The sequence below is a fragment of the Chenopodium album genome, chromosome 1, assembly GCF_948465745.1.
Source record: "Chenopodium album chromosome 1, dcCheAlbu1.1, whole genome shotgun sequence".
NCBI lineage: Eukaryota > Viridiplantae > Streptophyta > Magnoliopsida > Caryophyllales > Amaranthaceae > Chenopodium > Chenopodium album.
In genome coordinates, this window is record NC_137834.1 from 82471839 (window position 1) to 82496093 (window position 24255).

The 24255-nt window shown below is 33.0% G+C and overlaps 2 protein-coding genes across 2 annotated transcripts; one reads left to right on the forward strand and one right to left on the reverse strand.

Moving 5' to 3' along the window:
* Positions 1 to 5235: 5235 nt before the first annotated feature.
* On the reverse strand, positions 5236 to 10269 carry LOC145616728 (uncharacterized). Its single transcript, XM_081671486.1, has 10 exons — positions 10187 to 10269; positions 9551 to 9652; positions 8868 to 8900; positions 8709 to 8771; positions 6709 to 6945; positions 6330 to 6543; positions 6106 to 6207; positions 5893 to 5966; positions 5743 to 5782; positions 5236 to 5625 (listed from the first exon to the last, which is right to left on the reverse strand). The coding sequence occupies exons 1-10, from the start codon at positions 10241 to 10243 to the stop codon at positions 5447 to 5449; spliced, it is 1101 nt and encodes a 366-aa protein (XP_081527612.1). The 5' UTR covers positions 10244 to 10269; the 3' UTR covers positions 5236 to 5446.
* A 1853-nt stretch (positions 10270 to 12122) lies between these two features.
* On the forward strand, positions 12123 to 14967 carry LOC145616803 (sodium/hydrogen exchanger 8-like). The gene is made up of 4 exons (XM_081671552.1): positions 12123 to 12288; positions 12938 to 12985; positions 13113 to 13220; positions 14614 to 14967. The coding sequence occupies exons 1-4, from the start codon at positions 12208 to 12210 to the stop codon at positions 14857 to 14859; spliced, it is 483 nt and encodes a 160-aa protein (XP_081527678.1). The 5' UTR covers positions 12123 to 12207; the 3' UTR covers positions 14860 to 14967.
* Positions 14968 to 24255: the final 9288 nt, after the last annotated feature.

Genomic DNA, 24255 nt, shown 5'->3' on the forward strand with positions numbered 1-24255 from the left:
AAGTAATGAATGTGAGATGAAATATATAATAAAAAAGTAGTAGTGGGTTATGGTGGGCACCATCAGAGGGGAGAGATATAATATTTTAATGTAACTTTTTGCCAAAAAGAAAGTGTAACACTTAAAAAACACGGCTGGAAATGAGAAGTGTAACACTTATAAAAAACACGGAGGGAGTACGTAGAAATAAATAATCAGCTGCCAAAGTGCATATTTCATAATCATTTTTAAGCTAATTTAAAAACGTTGGCTAAAGTGTGTATTTTCTAAGCAACTACTCATGATAAATATATATGAGATTCTGAGGTGGTGGATGCTCTATGCAACTGTTTACCTCAAAAATTTGCTTAGAACGAAAGGTATAAATTGAAGTATCAAAAGACATAATTTATATAGTTATTGCTAACATTCATGTCAAACAAATTAACCCAGAACAATATAAAACATGAGTTAAGAATGTCAAACACTGTTGTTAAAACAATGTCAAAATAATTTAACCCAAAAAAATCATAATGACTTGATACATGGTGATTATCCCTTCGTTGTCGTTAACAAGTGTTAGATGTCAAATATGTAGCTAATACATAATACAAAGGAGAGAGAAAATACTAGGAGAGAGAGTTATGTGTTTTGACAATTTGACCTATGTCAGAAGAAGAGTGAATTGAAGAGCAATAAACACTACCTAGCTAACGGCCGTCATATGGCGTTAGATCCTACAGGGCAATTGGTAAACTAACATGGAAGCTTAGTCATTGTAGATTGCCAATTCATCACAAGGAAGTTACCATTACATCCTCAAAGTAAATGGTTGAAGTACCGTAAATGCCCCTAGATTGACAAAATTTGTTAATCATGAAGATCAACAGGGATTTTCCCATTTTGTTTATCTGTGGGATAAATGGGGGTCTCCTCATATATATGGTAATTTATACGAGTATTATTATTTTTTTTAAAGTCAATTCTGCTAAATTCCAAATGTACACAAACGAATACAGTACTACTCATACAAGGGTCAAGGGATTCACAATATAACCTAACAAAGAATTGTAAGAACATTTCTACTAATATCATCAAGACATAGAGCAGCGGGAAAACCTTAAATGCCACAGAACATGAGTCTCCACTCTCCTGTATATTCCCAAATCCTTTCACTACTCCATTAAAAACCATATTTTCGCCCCCAAACCCACGCACATTCTCCTTTTCTCTCTCCTAATTCCTACTTACAAAAAAAAAAAAAAAATTCTCTATTTTGCTAAGCCTTCCATTTTCATTTTTGCCGAAAATTTCTGGTTTCTTTTACTCTACTAGAGTCTACTCTCGTCCGAATTTCTGGTTTAAAAGTGAGTGATTTGTTTAATAATTGCAATTATGATTTGAAATTTTGTTTTGCTGCAAATTTAAAGATTTTGTGCACTAAAGATTGAATCTTTACATGCATAAAGATTGAATCTTTATGAACAAAACAAACTGCTAGTGCAGTAAAACACATACAACCTTGAGAATTTCTTCAGTTTCTGCATTTGGTCTTTGTTTCTTTTAAACATTTTGCAGTAGTAGGCATTTGCTACTTAGGCTACTAGAATTGTTGCTCCTGTCTTCAGATTTAGCATTTACTCGTTACTAGAACTTCTTTTAGATGGCATATAGTATTTATTGTTCTTTTATTGAGCTATTGTTAGTGTTGTAGTTGGTGGGTATGTTTGTAATCTTTTGGTTGCACGTGTTGTTGATGATGTTAGTGCATGTATTAGGTATCATTGAGTTTGCTGATATCCGCTTACATTCTTACAGGGTAATTTCCTCTCGCTTTCGCTCTCACTCGATTCCTGAATTGCAACTAGCATGGGCGATAAGGTACTTCAATTGTGGTTTAATTTTGGTCAAATCATTTGTTTCTCTCTTTTAATTTTAATATTATTCTGTCTATTATGGGAATTGCTAAGAAATGCTAAATACTTCAATATTGGTTTGATGTGTTGACAGAGGAAAATTATATGTACCGCCGAGTATGGAACGTCAACTGCGGGAGAATTTTGTGTTACTTGTCATAATAAATCGTACAGTAACTTCAAGAAAGTTGATCATTATCCTGCTGCAGTGGCAAATGATATATTTCTGAAAATCCATCAAAGTGGCAATCCGTTGTTTGCAGATTGTTTTCCACCGGTGATTACGGAAACAAGTTTTGTTTGTATGCACCGTGTCAATGGGATTACCTTGGATTCATGGATCACGAAAAATTCCAATTGGATGTACACTGGTGTTGCCGGAAAACCAACTCAACTTACTGATAAGTTAAAATTGGTTATTCAGTAAGTACACTTGTTTCAATTGAGTTTATGTTATGTTTTTATTTACTTATTAATTGATTTTCACCAAATCAATAAAAACTTCTCCTTTAAGCAGGGATTTGGGCTTTATTGCACTGCATTCTCTCAATTGTGGAGTCAAAATGAGTTTGACTATGAATGAAATCTTAGTAACCGATCAGTGCGAGCCTCCTAGAGTTTTGGCTGTTGCAGCGTCTTCAATGTCATCAGATGGTACTAATTTTAACCGCATATGCACCTTTGTTTTAACTTGCTCTTGACTTTTACGACCCATTCGGTTATTGGTAATAAATTGCGGTAATGCTTTAAATTATGGGTAATGATATGTATAAGCATTAAATATACTTCCTATAATGGAATTAAGTTAGAAATTCATGACAAAATCAGTTAGAAATTCATGACAAAATCACGTGTATATCGGTGTAGTTAATGTATTTTATCTTAAATATTTCATTTTATATCTAAGGGTTATGTTTATCATTTTCCTTAACTTATTATTGACTTTTAGTGGATTTGTTGGAATTTTTCCATAGACTTGTGGGTTGAATTTATTGTAATATTAGGCTACTTTTTTTTTTTTTTTTCCTATATTCTTCTCCATTTTTTTTTATAATATAATAACACTTTAATGTTAATCATTGATTATTATCCCAATATTATTTGTGTGTAGATTATAGTGAGGATACTTTGCAGCGCTTGAAAACCCTATTGGAACAAATTTGGACTAAGTGTGGGATCATAAGAGACCAATCTGAAGCTGGTGTGATAACTAGTTCTTTGAATGAGAAGAAAAGCTTGAGGTAATCTTAATCTTTCTTTTGAAAAAATTTCATTCCTTTTATGTTATTGGTTAGTTGGGTATTGACTCTCTTTTACAACTGAATTTAAAGCCAAGTGAGCATGGTAAATAGTGAGAGAGTGATAACCCATTGAATTAGTAGGGTTGTGTGAATTATTAAGATAACTAAGTGAGAGCAAGTCTAAAAAAAAAATTAAGAAAATTCTCATTGTTAGCGTGTAGTTAGGAAAATCCCAAAAGTAACTATATATACTCTAAGCATTGTATTAAATGTAACATTAGTAACTAATTAGCAGTTAAAGGGCCGTTAGTTTCTATTACTTCACTAAACAAGGTTAAGCTAAGGTTAATTATTGGAGAAAAGTTGAACAATTATTGGATGGTGTTGCATTATTGCCACTAAATCTAGCAAAATTGCCCCTAATCCTTTGCTGCTATCATTTAATTATTTATGTAATTACAGAACATGCAGAATGTTACTATGTTAGTTGTCAGAAGCATCAGACACAAAGAATTAAGACCTTTGGTTTAAGCTTATTTTATCAGCCTCATTTGTGCTTACACAGATATCTGCCATGGATGTAATTAGAGGTGAGAGGTCATGCTTTAATATATGAAAGTTAGCTCATGCTAATGCTAGTTTATGCTTTAATCTTGTTCTTTTAATATTTTAAAAAGAATTAAGATTGATCTGATACATGCTTTAATATATCATGAAACTGAATACAGCAGTTTGCTGGCTTTCCAAAATTCACACAGCACAAATTCATTTGCTAATCTTGATTGAGGAATTCCTAATAGCTCAGGCTCATAGAACCAGGACTCATTTTCTGAACACGTACAACATTCATCTAGTGTGGTGGATGTACATAGAACATATAGAATTATAGATGCAGCATGTCAGTGAATTCTCGCTCGTCACTGATTCAAACCATAATACAGGTCAAATTAGACCATAATACAACCCCAACATGTATTACAATTTCGGAACTTGCTTTCACAAGATTCAAAGATGAGTAATTTTGTTTTGCAAGTTCCGACGAACAACATCGACAAACAAAACCGGCGTTATAATGCTGTGGAAGTTGATTGTTGTATCCAATTCTTGTCGAATACTTTGACTCATTTTGATGTAATGTGCAGGGTATGCTTATAATTTACTTTATTACTTTTTTTTATTTTATAAATTGAAACATTTTTGTGAATTAATATTTTTAAGCGTGCTCTCTTTTTATAGGTACAAACAGGTTTCATGAATCGAGTTGAATTGATCGAGCATTATGACTGCAATTATCCAGAAATGATGAATGAGTTATATGAAGCAAGTAGAAAATTATCAAACTTTTAGAACTAAACATTATAGTGATGTAATGATTTCAGCTCGAGGTGTTGTTCAAGCTGAGCTTTTGGCGGCGGTTTAATCCTATTCTAAGGGATGCGCAGTGTTTAATCTGCTGATGTAAAGATCATAAGCATAACAAAGTGAGAAAATGGGACAAGATTTAGCGCTCTCTTGTATAGCAAAGAACTTCATCAATATCCGAGGTTTTTTTCAACTGATTTTTTTTTTTTTTTTTTTTTTTATAAGAAAAATACAAAAGTTAGGTAAGTCTTCTCTCAAGACTATAAACTGATACCTTAAATGAATACTACATTAAATAAAATTTGTCTTAAATAAAATTTTCTAACCCATATTTCTTTAGTTTAACTCATGTTTTCACTTTTTTATAGCCTTGTAAAAGGTTTTTTTCATTAAATACTACTCCGTAAATATCCTTTATAGTATTAAAAAATCATACTACCTCCGGTCCAATTTACTCGCAACAAAGGGGTATTATTTGTGAGACGTAAAATATTCCTTTGTTGCGAGTAAATTGAACCGGAGGTAGTATTAATTTATAATATATTTTTCCGTATTTTTCATTTTTAAATTTGTCTTATTTTATATCTGTTCTGTATCCATATCCGTACCCATATAAGTATTTATGCAACCTAGGTAGCAAATGGGGAATGAAGAAATCAAGATAATGGGTGTGCAAACAGAGTGAAGAGTAAGATAAATAGATAATTTACTATCAATTGAGCAAGAAGACCCGAACCTAGAAATCAAAATAATACTAGAACCTCTTGACAACTGAAATCAGAATAGTACATGCAACCCAATTACCAAAAGAAATTAGATCACCACTTCACCATAAGGCATCTCTTAATATTTTACAAAAACAAATATTAACAAATCTAAACAGCTTATAATTTACATATATTTAATTTCCCATAAACACCAAATGCCTTCAATTTCACCTTGTCCTTGTCAAGGGGATATTGCCTGTATAGAGAAAATACCATCACTTAAAGTTTTAGCAGTGAAGGGGTACCACCAGATTCCATTATTTGCATCAAGACGTTCCTTAAAAACCTTAATACTATCATCCCCAAAATACCAATCATTCGAGGACATCAAATTCTTTGGTTCCATCATATCGCATATAGCTGAAAAAAAAGCATAAAAGTATCAATTATCAGACAGTATATTCAATTTACTACATTTGTTCCATAAAATTGGTGCCATTAGAGACATAAAAGAACAGAGAATGAGGTCGCAAGTACCAGTCTTGAAGTGGTTGAAGTATTCTTGCAATTCTTTGACCTTAAGATAAGAATGAAAAATTAGAAACAGATTCGTAGGAAGTGTATAACATGCTTAGCATAGGACACTGGAAAGTAAAACATCAAGAAATCCAGGCTGATGAGATTTACCTCCTCAGTACAAAAGCCAAATTTGCCAAAAACTACCGCAAAGGCAAGATAAATTACACTAGGGTTCACATATTCTGCATGCCAAGAATATGAAACAGCATGAACATCTTCATTTATTTATAAACATATATTTATGTCCAATAAAGGCAGAGATGCGTAAAAACAAAGATCAGAACCACTCAAAAAAAAAAAAAAAAAGATCAGAAACCATACCAGCTCTTGCCAATCTTAACACAATGTCATATATGAAATATGGGGGATGATCTTCTGCACCCACCCTCGAGGCTAATTCTTCCTTCAATGCAGTACGGAGCCCTGAAGCATCACCCAAGAGAGAATTTGCTTTACATATTCATGAGAATATATTCATGAGTAGCAGAATCAACCAAGAACATAATAGAAATCATCTAGGCAAAGTCAATATCAGAAACAAGTACCACATCCTCTCTCATCAAAAGCCCACAAGAAATGGTCCCTGTTGATAAAACGACTCCCTTCTGCCTTACGACGAAGTTCAGCAATACTAATCAAATCAAAAACAGTCAGAGGTGGAGGAACAGTATAACGAAGTTCAACAATTTCTCTCAGTTCAAATTCATTATGGAGCAATATACTAAATGGAATAGTCGATGTCCTTAATCTATCTTTGACCTGCAACAAAACAAATCAATAATAGTTAGAAATTTCTCACTCAAAAAAGAGCATGTATTTCCATGGTTGTAATAATAGGCGAATTAACCATTAAATAACCACAAGTGCAGAATTAAAGGGTTGATGCCATAAAGCATATAATCTAGCGAGGTTTAGCAAACACACCATGTTTTTTTTTACCCGAATAAGTTCCAACAGGTCAGATTTAATAAGCCAATCCAACTCTTCATGGGCAGAAGAGTGCATGTTTAGCTCCACTAAATCCTGTATTGCATCAGCCTCTAAGCTGTACAAGGCCTTGACATCAATACACTCCACAGCTTTGGCAAGCAAAAATTCTTGACACTTCTCGCTCAACACATCCCTAAATATCTCCAACAGTAAAAAAGTATATTCATCAACCTGCTCCAAGAAAAAAGAAACGAAAAAAAAACACATCGTGAACAGCTTTAAACTTCATTTCATGATAAACTACTAAAAGCAATTTCGGCAAAATGAACTAGAAGTGATGAGATGACTAAGCATCAAAACGGATGCCTTTATGGTGCATATTTATCTAAATAAATGTATGAAACTCCTTTTTTTCAGTATGAATGAAGAATTCTAAAAGATCTCTTAGCTTAGGATTTTGTGTGTTCACGCATTATTGAGGGAGGTTTATGAGAACGAAGAACAATATATACTCCCCACTGTCCCTTAACCTTTAGTACATTTAATTTTAAGCAGTCTACAAAATAACATTTTCCCAATAACATGTTAGACCAATAATATCTTTGACTTTGTGTTACAAATAAATTCCGTTTTGAGAGTTAAAGTTAGTAAACTTTGACCGACTTTTTTGGCATATCTATATCTATAATGTACTTCCTCCAATTCTTTATAGTTGCAACACACACTTTACCACGGTATTTAAGAAAAGTGGCCCTCACATGATATAATACTCTTAAAATGGGGTAAAAAGGTTGTTAGGAGTATAATAAAGTGTGTCATGTGATTTAAATAAAGATAATAGTACAATTCCCACCATAAAAACCTTTCTTTTATAGTGTGTTGCAACTATTGTGACATTTCTATTTTAGGGAAGTGTTGCAACTATAACGAAACAGAGGAAGTATAAAATAATCCAATAAGATTTTGTTAGATTCGTCTAAATGTAAATTTATTAATATCAACTTTTTATAATTTTCTAAATTATACAATTTGAGATGTTAAAGGTCATAGACGACTCTTGAATACCAAGTAAAAGTTATATACTACCTCCGTTAACTATTATTTGCAACAAAGAGGTATTATTTGTGAGATATAAAATATTCCTTTGTTGCAAATAATAGTTAACGGAGGTAGTATATGGTAGGGGTGAGCATGGGACGGGTACCCGTACCATTAGTACTAACGGTTCGGGTACCCGATAACTAATATCACTAAAAGTGATATCCATAACCCGAACCGATAAGTTCAAGTACCCGGACTTCGGGTACCCGGATTTTCGGAACGGTTATCGGGTACCCAATAAAATATCCAATAGTGATAATAAAACTTAAAAAATTAGTTATTATGATATTTTTTAACACTAATTAACAACAATACCACATGATCTTGACCAAATTATTAATAACATTACTAATTATTGATATTATATAGTGATTACGAAGTAATGTAAGAGTTTAAATATTGAAAAGATAGATTTAAATAGGAAAAAAAACAAAATAATTGCTTATCGGAACGGAACGGGAAACCGTTAATTTTAAAATGATACCCAAAAACCATACCCGATAACAAATTATCGGAACGGGTACCCAAACCATTATGGTTATCGGATTGGGTACCCTAATTTTCGGAACGGTAACGGAACGGGTTTCCGGTTTTTCGGGTAGTTTTGCTCAGCCCTAGTATATGGTACTACACTACAACAAATCCAATAACATTTCGCATACTCCGTAATAATCTCCATGTCAGGCATGAATGAGAAACTGGTCAAACTTCAAAAAAGTGTCACCACAACTACAGAAATGTAGCAAGCATTAAGGAAGGGAGGGAGGGATTAGTTACAAATAGGAAACTCGCATTCGACATTTGTACTCCCTCTATTTCAAACTGTTTGCCACGCTTTAAAATGACTTCGCTTACATTAAAAACGGGAGTAGGGCATTAGTCATATTCCTTACCGTCAATCTCTGATACTGCTTCGCCTTTTTGATTGCTTCCTCAATGTCATCATCAATAGGACACTATAATAAATTAATAACAAACAAGGTAAACATATTAATGTTAAACATAACAGAAATAACTTGTAGACAGCAGAAAAGCAAAGAAAACATTGCTACCTTCTTAATTTCCAGGCCACGGGCAATGTAATCCTGTAGCAAACAATAATAAAAGAAATTAGTAAACAAACATACATGGGCTAAGGCTGCTATGGCAAAAGGCAGACAATAAAATCTTCAAATCCTCTTATAATGCAGTTGATTTGCAATCTACCATTAAGTCATAGTCCACTGAAGCATTTAACAAAAGTATTTATATCTCCCTTTGTTCCTTGTTATTAACCACACAGTAACCAAAAAGATATGAAAGGATAGATAAAATCATAAAAAGATGGATAGATAAGAAGATCAAGACAATATAGAACTAAAGAGGATTAATTTTAACTTGATGCATTCAAAAAAACAAACTGTGGATACAATCCTACACCTTGTTCAGTGGCTAGACAAGCTGGCCAAACTGTTACACCTAAATTTCAACATGTTATGCTACCTACCCTTTGCTAAATATAATGACACAACCTAACAATTCCTCTTTACCACCCCCAAGATATAAATGAGGATATAGAGAGAGGAAACAAGAGGAGGCAGGGGGGGTTAAGTGCACATACCACGAAAGGCTTCCTATACGGACATGAGTTACACAAGTCACTGTTGTAAAACTGCACATCAAATGTAATCATCAGAAAGAATAGAATTATCACACAGAAATTGCAACTAGATGAATCAATACTTGAAAGCTGTACCTTTAGCATAGCAGCAACATTACATTCGTTCAAAAGAGAGTACCCATCCCAATTAATATTTGTATTCGCTATCCACTTGCAAACTTCATAGAATGAATCTTCCTGTGAATTCATAAAGATTAATTAATTAACTAAACTTTCAAGAAAGAATGAAAGATATACAGTAGCACACTACTTTCCCATTACTTCCTAATTAGGCTGTAAAAATAATGAAGATTGCAAAAAAAAATTGATGCAAAAGGTGTGAGCAGAACTGAAATCCTGCGTGAAATTCAATTGTTTAATTTTGAGCATATGGTTTCATACAAACAAATAGGATTGACACAAAGAATGTTTAGCTATTGTTCGGACAGGTGAACAAAATCTAGAGTTTCTTGCATAGCAAGGGTATTGCTTAGTGAAGGGGTAAAAAAGAACACAAACACAAAGCAGGGTTCACATGTAGTATATGAATAATCGCAGAGAAAGTTTGAGGATAAAGAAATGGTTTTCCACCTCATGTCCTTTGCAAATGCAAGCAACAAAAAAAAAAAAAAAAAAAAAAGGCTACATGGTCATTGCTAGTTTCTAATTCCAGTGTTATACAAAATGAACAAAAGATGACTTGTAGTGGTGAATTCCACAATAATTACAAACCTTCTGCGCAAAACCTTCAAGTTGTTCCCAAAGCTTGTTCTGTTGGTCATAAAGCATGCGAGAATGACCTAACTCGTACAGTTCCTCCTACCATGCGGCATTAGCAATTGTTTCATAGAGGAATGTTTGGTGGTTTGTTATAAGATAAGACGGGATAAAAGAAAAGGTGTAAATGCAAAACTAGAATGATAGATCCTAAAAATAAAGAAGTATAAGTGTATAACATGGAGAGGGGAGGACAGGAGGAAATCCATAAAACAGACAAGTGATAATTACTTTACAGAGAGTAGCTACCTTGTCAAAGAGCAATATCGATATTGATCTCCCACATCCGCCTAAAATTTCCGGATCCTCCTTGGTGGATCCGGAAATTTTGAGTGGATCCACCTACGTGGATCCTAAAATTTTAGGCGGATGTTTTATTTTATTTTTTTTTAAAAAAAAAGTACGACGACTTATGGAATCCTCCGACAAAGCTTTCGGTGTCGGAATGTTGTCGACATCCATCGTCTTAAACCTGTTGCTAATGCTTAGTAAATTTTTTTTAAAAAAAATTAACTTGGATTTTTGGTGGTAGATCGAATGTGGTGGGCCGAGGTCGGATGTGGTAGTTCGGGATTTTTTTTTACCACGTGGTAGTAAGTGGAGGGGTCGGGAATGATATTATACCATTATGCACTACAATTTACACGAAGGGCAATATCGTCCTTTCATGTCAAAAAAGGAGCGTTAGTATGTAAAATGGGAGCGACGTTTAGCAGTTCAGTTTTTTTTTTTTTTTGGTGAAAGAGAGGGGCAAGCCCCTAGAAGAAAAACAAACAAACTAGAAAAATAAACAAACGAAACAAAAAAAACAAAAACATAAAGAACAACAATCTAAAGCTAACAAAATGTCACAAGGGCACACCTAATCAATCTTATTATTCAGAACCATACGAGGCAAAGCAACCCCCCAAATCCTCCAATAAAACGATTCTAAGATCCCTCGGGACTGCTTCAAAGAGGATGAACTTTTACGTTGCATTCACACCATAATTTGCTAGCCAATCCGCCGCACGATTAGCTTCACGAAAATAATGTGAAATGACAACTTCCCAATCTCGGTTAGAAATCACGGCTTTAGCAACATGATAGATATACCTATAAATTTAGTAGAGCTATATCGCGTTTGTCATACAGAAGAGGGGGGTTATCATTTCACCTGCTGTTATGTTGGTGCTTATATCTTTGAACAATCCTACTGTTTCAAATTGGACAAGTGGACTTATTCACAAAGTTGTGGAGCATCTCCAATAGTTTAGCTGGTTTTGATTGATTAATTAATACTCGAGGCCAGAGAACAATGGTTGTATCTTTGGGACAAACAGGGGATTTGATATTTTTCTTGTCTTAGATTTTATTATTCTTCCCTGATACATTCTGGGTTATTTTCATGGGCATTTGCTCATTTGTAAAGGACTGTTCTTTAAAAGTGACGGTTCATTTTCTTCTGTAGGCATATGATCCAAAAAGTTCTTGATGAGTTACTCTTATTGGCATACCAATAAATTGGGTGTCTTTTGCAATGTTGTGTGCTTGAAGCCAGGTTCCTGTCTGGTTGTATATTTGGGACAGAATGGGATTTGGATTCTGTTTGGCTCAGATTAAATTTTCCATTACACAGTGCAGGGGAATTTCTTTTTGTGGGTTATTTATTGATATCTGTCTATAATTCTAAAGATTCCTCTATAAATGTGATATTATGTACCTTTAATCCTAATAGGTGAATGTGATACACCGAATTCAGGTTGACATTGTAATAGAAAGTAGTAATATAGACCTAGTGGCCTTAAAATTATGAGACTTGTTTGGTTTTACCTTGCAACCTATTTCTTCTGTCTACCCTATACCCATTTCTAACGGTTTGTTTCTCTTCAGGTACTGCATGGGGCTATCTGATCCTTCTTTATGTATATGTCCTAGTTGCTCGGGGAGTGGTTGTTGGAGTTTTGTACCCATTTCTATGCTATTTTGGCTATGGTATGGAATGGAAAGAAGCTATGATTTTAGTATGGGCAGGGTTGCGGGGAGCTGTAGCATTGTCTATTTCATTATCTGTAAAGGTAAGTTAAGCAGCTTTTATGTTTCTGTTCAGCTTGTTATGCTTGATGTCTGCACTCTGCTATTTTCAGGTCTTTTTGTTTGTAGAAGCTGGCTTTTAGATCTGTGTTTGTTAAGTCAAATGTTTGATGGTAATTCTGCTTGATGTTTGTTTTAAGTAGCTAATAATTGGCATAGAATAGTCAAAAAATGTGGTGCATTTTGTGCGGAATTAAAAGAATACAGTGCCCACCAGAAACCACTTTACTTTATACTACGGAACCTTGGGTCGCTTAGAAAGTCTTGTTACATCTTTATATTCTGTCACCATGATGCTTCTGATTTTTTTTTTTATATTGTTTTGATTATAGTTGTATTACTATATATATTTGATTAATTACCTTTATTTAAAGAAATTACTTAAATAATGTAAAAGTAAAGATGTGGATTGAATACCTTTATTGAGAATTTTGTTTTTTTTTTGGGTGCTTTATGTTCCCTGTGCTAGCATCGATTGTAAAAAGGTTAACCATAGTGGTGGACTTTATCAATTTTATCTGTCCTCCTCTACCCTTTTTGTGACTGTCTGTGTGTGTTATCTGTGTGCCTGTGCATGAATTTTGCTCTCCTTTACTGACTGCGAATTAAATATTTATTTATTTGATGTTTCAGCGTTCTAGTGGCGACCCAGCTTATCTCAGTACGCAGACTGGAACACTGGTATGAACCTGATAAACCAAGATGATATACATATAATGCAATAGAGGATCCTGTGTATTCTATGGAACTAAGATTTATATGTGTACTTAGTCTTCTTAGTGCTTATTGTTTTGATTTGTGGATGCAGTTTGTTTTTTTCACTGGCGGAATTGTATTCTTGACGCTAATCATAAATGGATCAACCACACAATTTGTCTTGCGGTTTTTAGGGATGGACAAGTTATCAAAAGCGAAGGTAATCTTATTTAGTTGATTCGGTGCATCAATTATTAGATGGCTTCCATGTCTGGTAATTCAGAGTGTCGGATAACTGTGAGAAATTCTGTGGTGTGGTAGTATGATTCCGTCACATTCTTATTGGTCCAAAAAGTCCTTTACTATAGCCTTATAAATGTTACAATTTATGCATCCATAAGTCATGACTGGTTTCTAATTTTTTTAGGGAGTGGTCCTTTCAGAAGCATGCAACTTAGTTTCTGGTGATTGTTTCTAATTTAACATACTGCTTTTTGCGCCTAGCTATGAAATTTAAGGAATCTCTGTCTCATAAGATATAAAAAGTTTGACAATCTAATAAAATTTGTACATAGAAGAATATAGCATCGACTGATTCCAAAAATACTATGGAAGCACATTGATGCTGTTGAGCCTATGAGCAAACCCACATGTAAGTGAAAGTGTTGTCCCACATCGAAAGAGTGTAAAAGTGTTGGGAAGTGTATCCCACATTGAAGAAACAAGAAAGTTGTGTCCAATTTATAAGGCTAAAGGGCTACTCCCCTCATTGCCATATGTTTTTGAAGTGGAATCTCCTTGGTTGTATAAAGTGGAAACTAGTGACGGGTGTGGCCTAGGCTTGTTTATCAGATGCCAACTGCAACTGCCTCTAGATAGCTTAGTTTTGCACTTTTCCAGACGATTTCCTGTGATTTAGAGTATATAAGTTGATTTGAATCAATCAAATGTGTATCCTATCTGATGGAAGAATTCGTCTAAATCGAATCATGTCCTCCAGCTAAGAAAGAAGACAAATTAAGCCTCTCAGAATCTGCATAATTGCTATTGAACTATTTGCTAGCTGCTGTGGATTGGCCAAGGCATTCCACTACCTTCAGAACATAATATGAAAATGGAATAATTGGATCCCTTATTCCTCTCTCTTGTCAGTTCTTTGGTTCTTCCACTTACCTTTTTCTGAATCCTTTAGCGTGTTTTTTTTCTCATTACTTTAAAAACCACTTATAAAGCAGTAGAATTTATCTTTAACACAATGTCATGTCCATCTTGGAATTCTAGGCTTTTTGATAATCTCTTTGCTATGGAGTTTACCATATTGTTTTGATATATTTTTGGGCGTTTTGATTTAAGTGGGTGAACAAAATGATTCAGGATCCCTTAGTATTGAACATTTTAATCTTCTTGAACCTTTATGTCTGTAGAAGATGTTCAGATATCAAATGTAATTTTATTATGCTACTATTTGTGGCTTCTTGTTCCATATTTATATATCTATTTTTTTTCTTTATTTTTCGTCCTAGTATTACTGTTAGTGCTATTATGGTACTTTTCACTTTAATGTTGGTGTTAATTCCATCATTTATAATGTACTAGTATTATTCTTTTTCAAGAGACGCATATTGGAATTTACCAAATACGAAATGGAAAAGAAAGTATTAGAGGCATTTGGGGATCTCGGTGAAGATGAAGAACTGGGACCTGCTGATTGGCCCACTGTCAAACGATATAGTAAGAGCTTAAACAGCATTAGTGGGGATCGCATCCACCCTAATGATGCTTCTGATACTTCCGACAATGGATTTTTGGATCCAATGAACTTGAAAGATATGCGTGTACGGCTCTTAAATGGTACTTAATGTTTCCAAACTCTTTATCTTTTATGACATGGTTTCTGCCAACTTGTGTTATTTTAGCAATTATGCTGGCCTTCATCTCAAAGTAACTCTTACTAGTTAGAAATTTCAGCCTGAAAAAGAAAAGAAATTGTTATTGTGGATTATTAGTATTTGAAATTGATTGTAGCCACTCTTACCATTTTTTTTAGTAATAAAGGCGCCATTTAGTTTTGAAAATCAACATTCATGACTTGGGATTCTTACTGCTACAAGTGCTAAATTTATTCTCTTAAATTTCCTCATCATCAATAACAGAATGTGCAGCAATTTCTCCCAATACATTCTCAGGAAGGTAATCTGAGAAAAGCTCAAGCTTCCAGTCCACATTTTTGTCCCACATTTCCTTAATTGTCATATCCTGCACTTGTAGCGGAGGTTCTCTGTTCACCAACTCCAATAGAGGCTGTGAGGTAGCCTATCTATTATGCCAGAAAAAAGTTTGAGAGTCATTCCCGACAGCCATATTCATTCCCTTCCTTACTATGTCCACACTACTCATAATACTTTTCCAAGTACTAGAGGCATTCACTTTGTCCTTGAACATGTCAAGGTCACAACGATTGTCGCAATATTTAGCTCTTACAACTCTTGACCACAATGCATTGGGTTCAGCTAACAAATGCCAACCCAACTTAGCAAGGAATGCTTTATTGGCATCCCTCATCGAATTAAATCCCAGCCCACCTTCAGCTTTTGGACGAGTGATGTTCTGCCACAAAATCAGATGCACCTTTCTCTTGCCTTCACTTTCACCCCATAGAAAGTTCCTATTCTTCATGTCGATTATATCACAGGTTGATCTAGGCAACTTTATCGATTGCATTGTATACTAGGGAATCGTACTCAAGGTGGACTGTACTAGTGTTGATCGACCAGCTATTGATAGAGTCTTGGTCTTCTAGCCCGCTAGTTTTCCATTGATTTTTTCAACCAAATATTGATACTCCTGCTTAGAGGTACGACCATTGATTGTGGGAACTTCTAAGTATTTTCCGAATTCCTCAGTTTGATCCATGCCCAGACATTCACACACTCTATCCCTTGTGTCGAAGTTGGTATTATTTGAAAAATAAATCTTTGATTTTTCAATACTAACCTTACTCCCAGAGGCTATACAAAATTGATCCAAGCAATGTTTCATAATCTGCGCTTGCTCTGTCGAGGCTTCACAAAATAAAATTAGATCATCGGCCAAGGCTAAGTATGAAACCGATGGCCCATTTCGACTTGCACGAATTGGTTTCCACCCTCCTAACCTCACCTCTCTATCAATCAAATGTGTCAATCTCTCCATACAAATTACATAAATGTACGGTGAAAGGGTATGTGAATCGAGTGGAACACGAAAAAAAAAATCAACCCAACGAATTATTTCTCATTTTAAAATGAACAAATATGTACATTAGTACTTGATGTTTCACTTTTATTAATTTTATATAATTATTATTTAACATGCTCAAATAACACCAACAAATAATTATAGAAAGTACTAAGATATGAACAAATAATAAGTATTGCATTGAAACACCAACAAATAATAGAAAGTAAAAGATATGAACAAATAATAAACTTGTCAAAAATATTAATTGCTTTTCTTCAAAAAAAAAAATATACTTGTCAAAAAAAAAAATTATTTTTGCAAAGTTGATTAAGGATAGAATTAGTAAAAAAAAAATATACCATGATTTAAGGAAATAACTGTTTTGTTTTTTTTTTTTTTTTTTTGGGGGGGGGGGGAGGGGGGGGCACGTTTCAAATCTTTCAATTATTATTATTTTTTTGTTTTATTTTTAGTTTTTTTTGGGGGTAAATAACAGTATTTTGATTTATTTTCTTTTTTTGCCAATTGATTTTTTTTCTAACTTGAGATAATTTTTGACAAGTATATTGAGATAATTTTTTTTTTTGACACCTCGTACTATTTGAGATAATTAAGGATATATTTTTAAAAAAAAAATGATTAAGGATAAATATTTTTTAAAATATCACCATGATTTAAGGAAATTGCTAGAATAAACATAAAAAAATCATATGTTTTAATGCAATTTAGATATTTTTTAACACAATTATAATTCTGTTTTTTTAAAGCAAATCAATTATTTTTTTTTTAATTGAGATATTTAGAGCTCGTCAATTAACAACTAATTTGATTGTAATGACTTTAAATGCATGCATGTGTAATTGTTAAATAATCTCTTACAATTTTAAATGTAGCTAGAAATAATATCAAAACGTATATAGAATTCCAAATTAATTATAAAATTAATACTTATTACTTTTATATGTTTGTAAAAATTGAGGGATCGATGTAAGTTCATGTTGATTTCAAGTAAAGTTGATAAAAAAAAAAAAAAAAAAAAAAAAAAAAAAAAAAAAAAGATTAAGTTAATATATATTTTTGTCATATATTTCTTCCCCAAATAATGATGTCTATATCAAACAAAAAGGCAAAATACATAATAATGAAATATGAGGGATTATTTTTATTCAAAAGCAAGAAAAAAAAAAGAAAATAAAAGATGAGGGAATATTCAATATTTTCCTTCAATATTAAAAAACACCAAGTCAACCTAAATACAGGGTGTGTTCGGCGCTAGCTTTTGAGTAGCTTTTAGGTAGCTTTTAGTGGTTTGACTTGTCAAACCACTACTCAACAAAAAATGTGAGTGTTTGGCAAAGTAATGGTTCTAGTAGCTTTTAGTGGTGGAGGTAGCTTTTATTAAAAGCTAGGATTATTAGCTTTTGAAGTTAGAGGTAGCTTTTGAAGTAGCTTTTGAAAATTTAATGTACAGTTTTAAAAATAAAATATTGATTCTTAAATGTAACAGCTAGTCAACCACTACTTTACCGAACAATCATACCTAAATTATCTTTTTCCACAGCTAACAGCTTGTTGACAGCTAACAGCTATCTCCACAGCTACAGCTACCTTCACAGCTATATTTTGCCGAACATGCCCACAAGCTATGAGAATTTCATAAGGCGTAACAGTAGGCATACAATAAGGAAACAAATTATTATGATTTGCCTACAAGGCATACACAATAAAATCTATACACAAAATATTTATCACGTAAGTCTTTAATTAATTTATTTATTTATTTATTTTTTCAACATAAACTAACTCCCAAGTTCATCAATGGTATTGTAGCTTCAACATTCAATAATGGCGTATTACTCAAAAATCATATGGCTAATATACTAAATATTAAACACGAAATCATATGACTAATAACAGTTAAGCACGAAATCATATGACTAATAAAAATTAAACAAGAGATCGTAAGATAAAACGTGGTTTTTTTTTAACCAAGTTATGTATGTATATATATGATTAAATTGATTTCAGTTTCATTCTATCAAAAACAAAAATGATTTCAATCTCATTAACTAATTTAAGTTTACGCATAAATATAATGATTATACATTAATAATATTGTTATAGACTTTAGTTTAAGGATGCGATTTGAACAAAAGCTAAAGGTTGAAGGTGGAGTACGCCATTAAAGAAAGTTGAAACTATGAATATGAGTATGAAGCTATCAAAGTGATTTTGAAAGAAATCATACAAGAATTATTCAGTTAAAATTAAAATAAACATTGAATATAAGTATATATATATATAAAAAAAAGTACACTTAAAAAAATTAACCCTCTAAAAATATGAAAACAAACAAGACTTTGCTGACTGGTCGATGACTTGTCAGCATTTTAATGATGTGTAAATTAGATTTTTTAATTTTTTAAAAACACAATATTTAAATGTTAAAATTCAGGAACAAAGAATATGACGGTTCAGATTTAATCTCTTATTATAGTCGTTCGTAGTCGTCCATAGTCGATGACTACGCTAGAAGCTTCGTTGTTACAAACAGCTTATTAAGAATGATAACTAGAGTGCATGTCAACAACTAAAAAACCTACTTGTATCAAATTTTTTTTTTTTTTGAATTAAAAAAAGAGAACATGACTTTTTATGTTCATTTGATTTAGGGCCTGTTCATATTTACTTATTTTTAGTTCAGTTCAGCTCCAATCAGTTCAGTTCAGTTCAGTTCAGTTTTATACATTTTAATTTTTCAGTTCAGTTCAGCTCCAATCAGTTCAGTTCAGTTCAGTTCAGCTCAGTTCAGTAAATATGAACAGGCCCTTAGTTTATAATATCTATGTTATAAACCATTAACACGACTTACAAAAAAAGAAAAAAAAAATTGTCGCATTTAATTTGAAGTTGTCCAAAAAAAAAAAGGGAATATTGCATTTAGAACTAAACAAAGGAATTATTACCTCGGTTAGTTTCATGAATTTTGCAACTTTGGTATTATTTGTAAAATACTATAAGAGATTCCAAAGTTGCAAAAAAATATGAAACGGAGCTAGTAATATCTGTGTTATCTACTGAAAACAAAATAAAGAGGTCTTGCAAGAATTAAATAGTTACCAAAGCGTAAGCATCGGAACGGGAAGCAACCACTCCTCTTGTAGCCCCTTCCTTTCTCTCTGCTATACCTCATCGCCTCGGACTCACCGTAACCATCCCCCGTGGAGCCATAATGGTGTGTCTCAGTCGAGCCATAGCCGCCACCCCCTGTGGAGGATCCAGGAATCGTGCACTGTGGATTTGAAATTTTAGAGATGTTTATTAAGGCCAAAGTCGATATTAAATGTCCGGGTTCAAAAGGCTACTTTGTATCACATATATACTTCCTCCGTACTATAATAAAGTGTGCATTTACTATATTAGAGTAAGGATGGAGTACTTACACTTCATTAGAGTACCGAGGGAGTACTTACGTACAAAGTTTTCTTGTACTAACGTAAATTAATACCTATATTATAGATTTTTCTCCATAAAAGTTAAGCTTTGAATAGTGAGTTGTAAGAAAATGAACAAATTTGCCTCATGAAAATTACTGCAACTATATACTCCATCTTACGATTAATGTTTGTGATAACAACACACAAAGAAGTATGCATTAATAATTACAAGTATGAAATAACATACGTACCATATGAAATAACTAATAACAATTGATGATCAATGTGTAATGGTTAGAAATATAAGATAAAATATAGAGATAAGGAAAAAGATTAATCAAGATGCAAAAATTCCAAAAAAAAAATGGACAAAATAATTTTAATTTTATATTGCATATAGTAGATATTTTGAGTATAATGTTAGTTGGGTGGATTTATTTTGTTTTTCTTTTGCATATAGATATTTTGAATATGATGTCACATTGATTTATTTTGTTGTTTCATTTGAGAGGGTGACACTATTCACGTTGTAAATTTTACTGTATTTAATTTTATATACTACCTCCATTACATATTAATTGCAAATTTAAAATATTATATCTCTCACAAACCCGAAGTTGCAATTAATATGTAACGAAGTTAGTATATCGATAAAAACATAACTATGTACCCGGCCTTAAGCGTAGCAATTACCTACCATCTCACCAGTCCCACCACCTGGGCCTTGGTAGTTTCTTGAGCAACCTGAACCATAGAGGTTAGCCGGGTTCGAACCATAATCGGCACCAAAACCCTCCTCCGCAGCGTAGCCTGAGCCATAGTGGTTACCATCCGCCTTATTACCATAACTACCGTTGTTGTCAAAGGCACTACCAGAGCTTTTGTAGCCTGAGCCATAACTACCGTTGTTGTCGTAGCCACCCGAGTTTGTACTACTATAGCGGTTAGTCTCAGTTGAACCATAGCCACCACCGGGGCCACCAACCGATGTTCTATAATCTGAGCCATAACCACCGTACCGCCGCCATATCCGCTATTGGGGTCTGTACCGTAGCGGTTGGTATCGGCCGAATTATAGCGACTAGTGTCTGAGCCATACCCACCTCCCTCCTGGGAACCGTAGCCTCTTTCCATTTTTACCTTCTTTTATTTGGAGGGTCATATAATTGTGGAAAAATGTCAACAGTAAGTTAGAGTGATTGATTATTGTTTGAATTTGGTTAATGAATGATCACTAGTAGAGGAAGTGTCTTTTTAATTAGTGGAAAATCACAAGTACTTTTTTATCAATTAATTAATGGTGAGAATTGAACCTCGCACCTTAAGGATGTAAGGTGACTATTGGTGTCACTGCACCATAAGTCGGCCCTCTTAAAAGTCCTAAGTACGTAGGCCCTCTACGTGTGTTTAGTCTGAAGTTAACGGTACTTCAATTCGGTTCACATATTAGTTTAGTTCATTTTTATGCTACATTTAAGTTTGATTAAGTTTAAATTAGTTTAATTTAAGGAAATTTTGACAATTACCACCTTCTGTTATGTCCATTTTAGCAATTACCACCTTCTATTTTTTTTTTGAAAATTACCACCTTCTATTTTCAAAAACATCAAAAGTTACCACCTTCTTGCCCCCCAATTAGCACGTGACGTCATTTTGGGCTAATTCTTTCCATTCCCTCCCTATTTCCCTCACATTTCTCATTCCTATTTGGATTCTCATCTCCCCTTTCACTTTTTTCCCCCAAACCACTAATAATTTTCCGTCAATTTTGATTTGGAGGAGTGAATTGAAGAGTTTCTGAATTTTTGCGGGAAAATAAGTGAATGAGAAGGTAAGAATCGGGTTATGGAAGAGAAATGGGAGAGAAATAGGGAGGAAAGGGAAAGAATGAGCCCAAAATGATGTCACGTGGTAGTTGGGAGGCAAGAAGGTGGTAACTTTTGATGTTTTTGAAAATAGAAGGTGGTAATTTTCAAAAAGAAAAATAGAAGGTGGTAATTGCTAAAATGGACATAACAGAAGGTGGTAATTGTCAAAATTTCCTTAATTTAATTTAGTTCATTTCAACTCAATTTAAGTCAACTTCAAACCAAAGAAACAGGGCTTTAACATACATAGTAGTTACTACAACTCGACAAGTAGTGGATTACAACATGTATATTGGAGTTTATTACGTGCGTTAAAAAAAAATTTTTATGATGTTTCTAGTTTTGTTTTCTCTCCGTCTAACTTAAATTGCTACCTATTTTATTTTTTGAGTCAAACTTTGCAAACTTTAAACCTAAATTTTCAGTAATGCTTCTTCGTTTTTTTTAATTTGTAATAAACTAATAGTTCATGTGATTGATTCAAGCTAATAAGTATGGAGAATTATTGTGTAGAACGGACTCACGTGAGTCCAGTCATACAAATAGAAAAATAAATAAAATTCTTAATTGTCAGAAATTAGATAAAAAAAAAAAGGTCAGATATTAAGTTATAAATATCATATATTAGATTAAAAGTGATAGGAATTAGATAATAATGGTGAGATATTAGATTAAAATTATCATATATTAAATTATAAGTGTCAGATATTAGGTTTCAATTGTCAAAACTTAGATTATAATAGTCAGATATTAGATTATAATTATCAGATATTAGATTTTATTTGTCAGAAATTAGATTATAATTATCAAATATTAGATTAAAAATGTCAGAAATTAGATTAATATAGTCAGATATTGGTTTATAAGTATCAGATATTAGACAATATTCACAAAGAGAGAGCTCAGAGTAAAGAAAAATGGCAGAGGGAATTGTTTCTGACTTAGCTGCAAAAGCCTTGGAAGTTTTGGGTAAAGCAGCCTTTAAAGAGGTTGCATCCTAGTGAGGTGCACAAGCCGATTTGAAGAAGCTGGAGAACACCATTAGGATGATCCAAGCTCGAGTTCGCAATGCTAAGAGGCACCAAGAAGCATATGACAGTGATGCCGTCAAGGAGTGGCTTTAAAGGCTGAGGATGGTGCTTTACCAAATTGATGACATGTTTGATCTTGTCCTCACCGTCGTCCGTCAGAAACAGCGGATTGAACTTAACAAACAGCGTTAGGGAATAGGTGGGGGAGGGTCGCTGGCGCCGACAAGTAGCTAGGTAATGGTAGTGGCAGTGGTAGTGGGTGGGGGATGGGTGTGTGCATTATAAATCGGAATCACGTGAACGATCTCATGCAAAACCTTCTGTATATTATTGTATTAATTCCGAGTTATAACGAAAAAAGATATGAATGAAATACCAAACTCTATCTAAAACTGACACCTTTCCTTTATTTTGGCCATATCTTTTATTCTACATAAGATTTTAATCTGATTTCAATTGGGTTGGAAAGTAGACTTCATGAGCTTTCCAACGACATATTATTTGTTTTATTCCAATTTCTGGATCAAAATATATGATAAAAACAAAAAATGTAAAAAAACTGTTAAGTAACGCGCCGCGATGAAGGAGTTTTATTCCGATTCAAATTCTGACTCAGCTCGTTTTGTGATCTTTTCGATCGTTTTTCTCTATAAAAAGGGACGATTTTCTCTGTTTCTATTCACCAACAACAATTATCAATGATATTCTCTTTTTCTCTCTAAGCTAAAGCTTATTCTTTCTTTTTCTCTTAATTTTTCTATACCTTTTCCTAAACACACACCATACGTCATTTGCGAGACTCGAATACATCTAGCCAAGCTCAAAGTTGTCTTAGACCTCGACGTGAAAGGTAGATAGTTATAAGGATTTTGTCCCAAATCTATATTTGAATTAATATTATTTATTTGTTTAACTTAATATTTTGTTGAATTTTAATGACATGTGTATTCTTTTAATACAAAGAGGTACAAGACATCAAAGTGAGTAATTTAATTACTTTATTCCTTTAAAAATCATGCTTAGATTATTATTTTAATTTTTAGTATCATGTTAGGATGCTTTTATTACATTCTAGTATCATGTTTAGGATAAACCTTTGAATTTTGTTGTTTAGTGACATGCTAGAATTTGTTATTAATCATGTTAGTATCATGCCTAGGATTTTGCTAATATTATGCTTTGAGAATATTATTATTAATTATGATGATTATTGTTGTGTCAAATTTCTCACCCATTTGTTTTTAGTGTTGAGTCAAGGAAGTTAGTTTATTTATTTACTCACTCAAGTAAGTTGAGATTGAGTCAAGAAAGTTTATTAGTGCATCTTATGCAGTTTTGCACCAAGGTAGTGATCGTGCAATTTTGTGCACAAAAGTAGGCAATGAACCTTTATTAGTGTCTCTATAAATAAACAAAAAGACAAATTAAATCAACTAGACTTAAAATCAAAATCAAGTGTATATAAATGTCATTCAACAATGAACTTTTCATGTCTTCTTTAAATGAATAGACAATAATGAACTTTCGTTATAAACCGATCATAGAATAATGGTCAATATCTAATAATAAAATTTTATAAAAATTAAGTATAAACTTTAATTAGCATACGTTGCATATATTATATTATCATTTAACATACAACATAAATAAATACAAGCTAGATCACCAAGGAAATATAAATATAAATAAATAAAATATGA

Coding starts and splice junctions, on each gene's coding strand:
- LOC145616803 (XM_081671552.1), top strand. CDS start 12,208: ATGGAATGGAAAGAAGCTATGATTTTAGTATGGGCAGGGTTGCGGGGA. Junction 12,289..12,937: donor CTATTTCATTATCTGTAAAG/GTAAGTTAAGCA, acceptor TTGATGTTTCAG/CGTTCTAGTGGCGACCCAGC. Junction 12,986..13,112: donor GTACGCAGACTGGAACACTG/GTATGAACCTGA, acceptor TTGTGGATGCAG/TTTGTTTTTTTCACTGGCGG.
- LOC145616728 (XM_081671486.1), bottom strand. CDS start 10,243: ATGCTTTATGACCAACAGAACAAGCTTTGGGAACAACTTGAAGGTTTT. Junction 8,901..9,550: donor ATGTTGCTGCTATGCTAAAG/GTACAGCTTTCA, acceptor TGTTTGCTACAG/GATTACATTGCCCGTGGCCT. Junction 6,208..6,329: donor TTTTGATGAGAGAGGATGTG/GTACTTGTTTCT, acceptor GTGATGCTTCAG/GGCTCCGTACTGCATTGAAG.